This window comes from Apis dorsata, unplaced genomic scaffold (genome assembly GCF_000469605.1).
Source record: "Apis dorsata unplaced genomic scaffold, Apis dorsata 1.3 scaffold_293, whole genome shotgun sequence".
In the NCBI taxonomy this organism is placed as follows: Eukaryota; Metazoa; Arthropoda; class Insecta; order Hymenoptera; family Apidae; genus Apis; species Apis dorsata.
Window position 1 is genome coordinate 838293 of NW_006263568.1, and position 2066 is coordinate 840358.

The following is a 2066-nucleotide window of genomic DNA, read 5'->3' on the forward strand; positions in this document are numbered from 1 at the left end:
TATTTTCATCATAAAATGATTTTATTTTTATTTTTTATATTTCTTTATTCCTTTGGTAGTTATTTTTGACAAGTTTTCTTATTCCGATTATTTTTCTTCTTTCATATAAAAAACGTAATTAAGCGCATTTCTTATATTATTCCGGACATATAATCCGGATTTTGAATAAGTAGAATTAATTACATTATTTACTTCGGTAATATAGATCAATCATACAGTCGCATACAACAAGTAGTAAAAGTCGACCATATTGTCAGATAGGTCAAATTGTATAGATCAATAATACAATTATATGCATTGAATTTTCTAGAATAAAAAAAATATATAAAATAACATTTATATACAATATATAAAATAATATTTCCTATACATCTATTTATAATAAATAATATCAGAATGTACTTCTAAATATTTCTAGAAATCATTCAACTTTTATCTAAAATATTTTTTTAAAAGTAGCGATATAAATTAAAATAGTAATACCAAATGAATCATCATGTATATAAAATAAATATATAAAGTGCATAATATCTTCGTTTGTAAAATAAAATTCACCATAATAATACAGATGGCGCTATATTAATTTCCCTAGAAATAAAAATACATAAAAATATAATATAAATCAAAAATATAATTAGTATCTGTCATAGTGTGTATTTTATTAGCAAAAACATAATTATTAATCAAAACTTACGATTCATATTAATTATTCATTGCTTAATTAAAAATTAAAAATTTATAGTTATTCGAAATTAACCTTGAAACAGTAGCTGGTGAAGCCACTCTTAAATCAGCGACTTCGAACATCATTGTCATTGTAGGCAGGATCTTCATTATTTCACCAGATGTTAAACAAAGTTTTTTATTATCGTCTAGAACAGTATTCATATTCTCGATCCACAGAGCATCGACAGGTCCATCGAATACGTACCAACGCTTATTTTGATCCGTTGCAGCTATTCCAGTCCTAAGTAACGTTGAAAAAATTCCATCAGTCCTAAAAGAAAAAAAAAAAAATTTACAAATTATGTTTACATGTTTTGAACGAAAATTAATATATTTTATTACACTTTACGTGAAATTATGTGTTTATGTGAAAAGTAAATTTCTAACATTATTTATATAATTTAATATAAGAAAGATAATTTAATGATTTATTATTATAATGAAATTGCTTCAATTGATTTCACTTTTAGAATATCACTATTAAAATATAATTTAAAAAAAAATCAAATAGTTAAAATTTAAATAATTTGCTAAATTGCAGGATTATCCAGGAAAATATAATATCTTTCTTACATAACGTTTCACGAGATTTAAAGTTTGAAATTTACGATTCGAAAATATAGTCATAAGATTTTAAAAAATAAATAGAGAAATAAAAAACATCTATAAATAGAATCAACAATAATGGTTTAGTATAAAAATACATTTTCATGAAACTATTGTGTGTATTGTATATATGCGAAAAAATTTTTTAACTGAAATTTGTTTAACCAGATTTCTACGTGAGAATATTTTTTTTCGAATTTTCAAATATTTATTTAAGATTGAAAGTGATGTATGGATCCATTTTTCTGTGTTTGTTTAAAATAAAGCAATCATTTCATATAGATATATTCATGTATATTCACATAGATATTGTCATATATGTATATTTTCATGAAAGAACCATTCAATATTTTTCATGATAAATCGTAATATTACGTAAGACTAATATTATAAATAATTAAATCTGCTAAAACATATCTTAATCTTATGTAATTATGTAAAATTGAAAAATTTTTCAATACATTTCTTTTTCTTTATTTTAACAAGTTAATATATAATAAATCATATAAAAAAGTTACTATTTAAATAATTATTAATTATTTAGAGATTCTTTTTTATCTCTATTATGCGTAAAAACATTGTGCGTAAAAACTGGGACGAAAAAGAATTATTTTGTTTTCATATAAACTATTCAAATTCCAAATGTGCGATTTGTGAATGCATATAAATAGTATATAGAGAATGCATTATATCTCACATATATATATATATATATATATATATATATATATATA

General features: G+C 21.3%; 1 protein-coding gene across 1 annotated transcript in view; it reads right to left on the reverse strand.

The window, feature by feature from the left end:
- The window catches only part of LOC102679331 (dynein heavy chain 1, axonemal-like), a 28794-nt gene that overhangs the window by 25767 nt on the left and 961 nt on the right, over window positions 1-2066 (reverse strand). Inside the window, 1 exon segment of the mRNA XM_031511203.1 lies at window positions 758-997. Coding sequence (XP_031367063.1) covers window positions 758-997 — 240 coding nt within the window.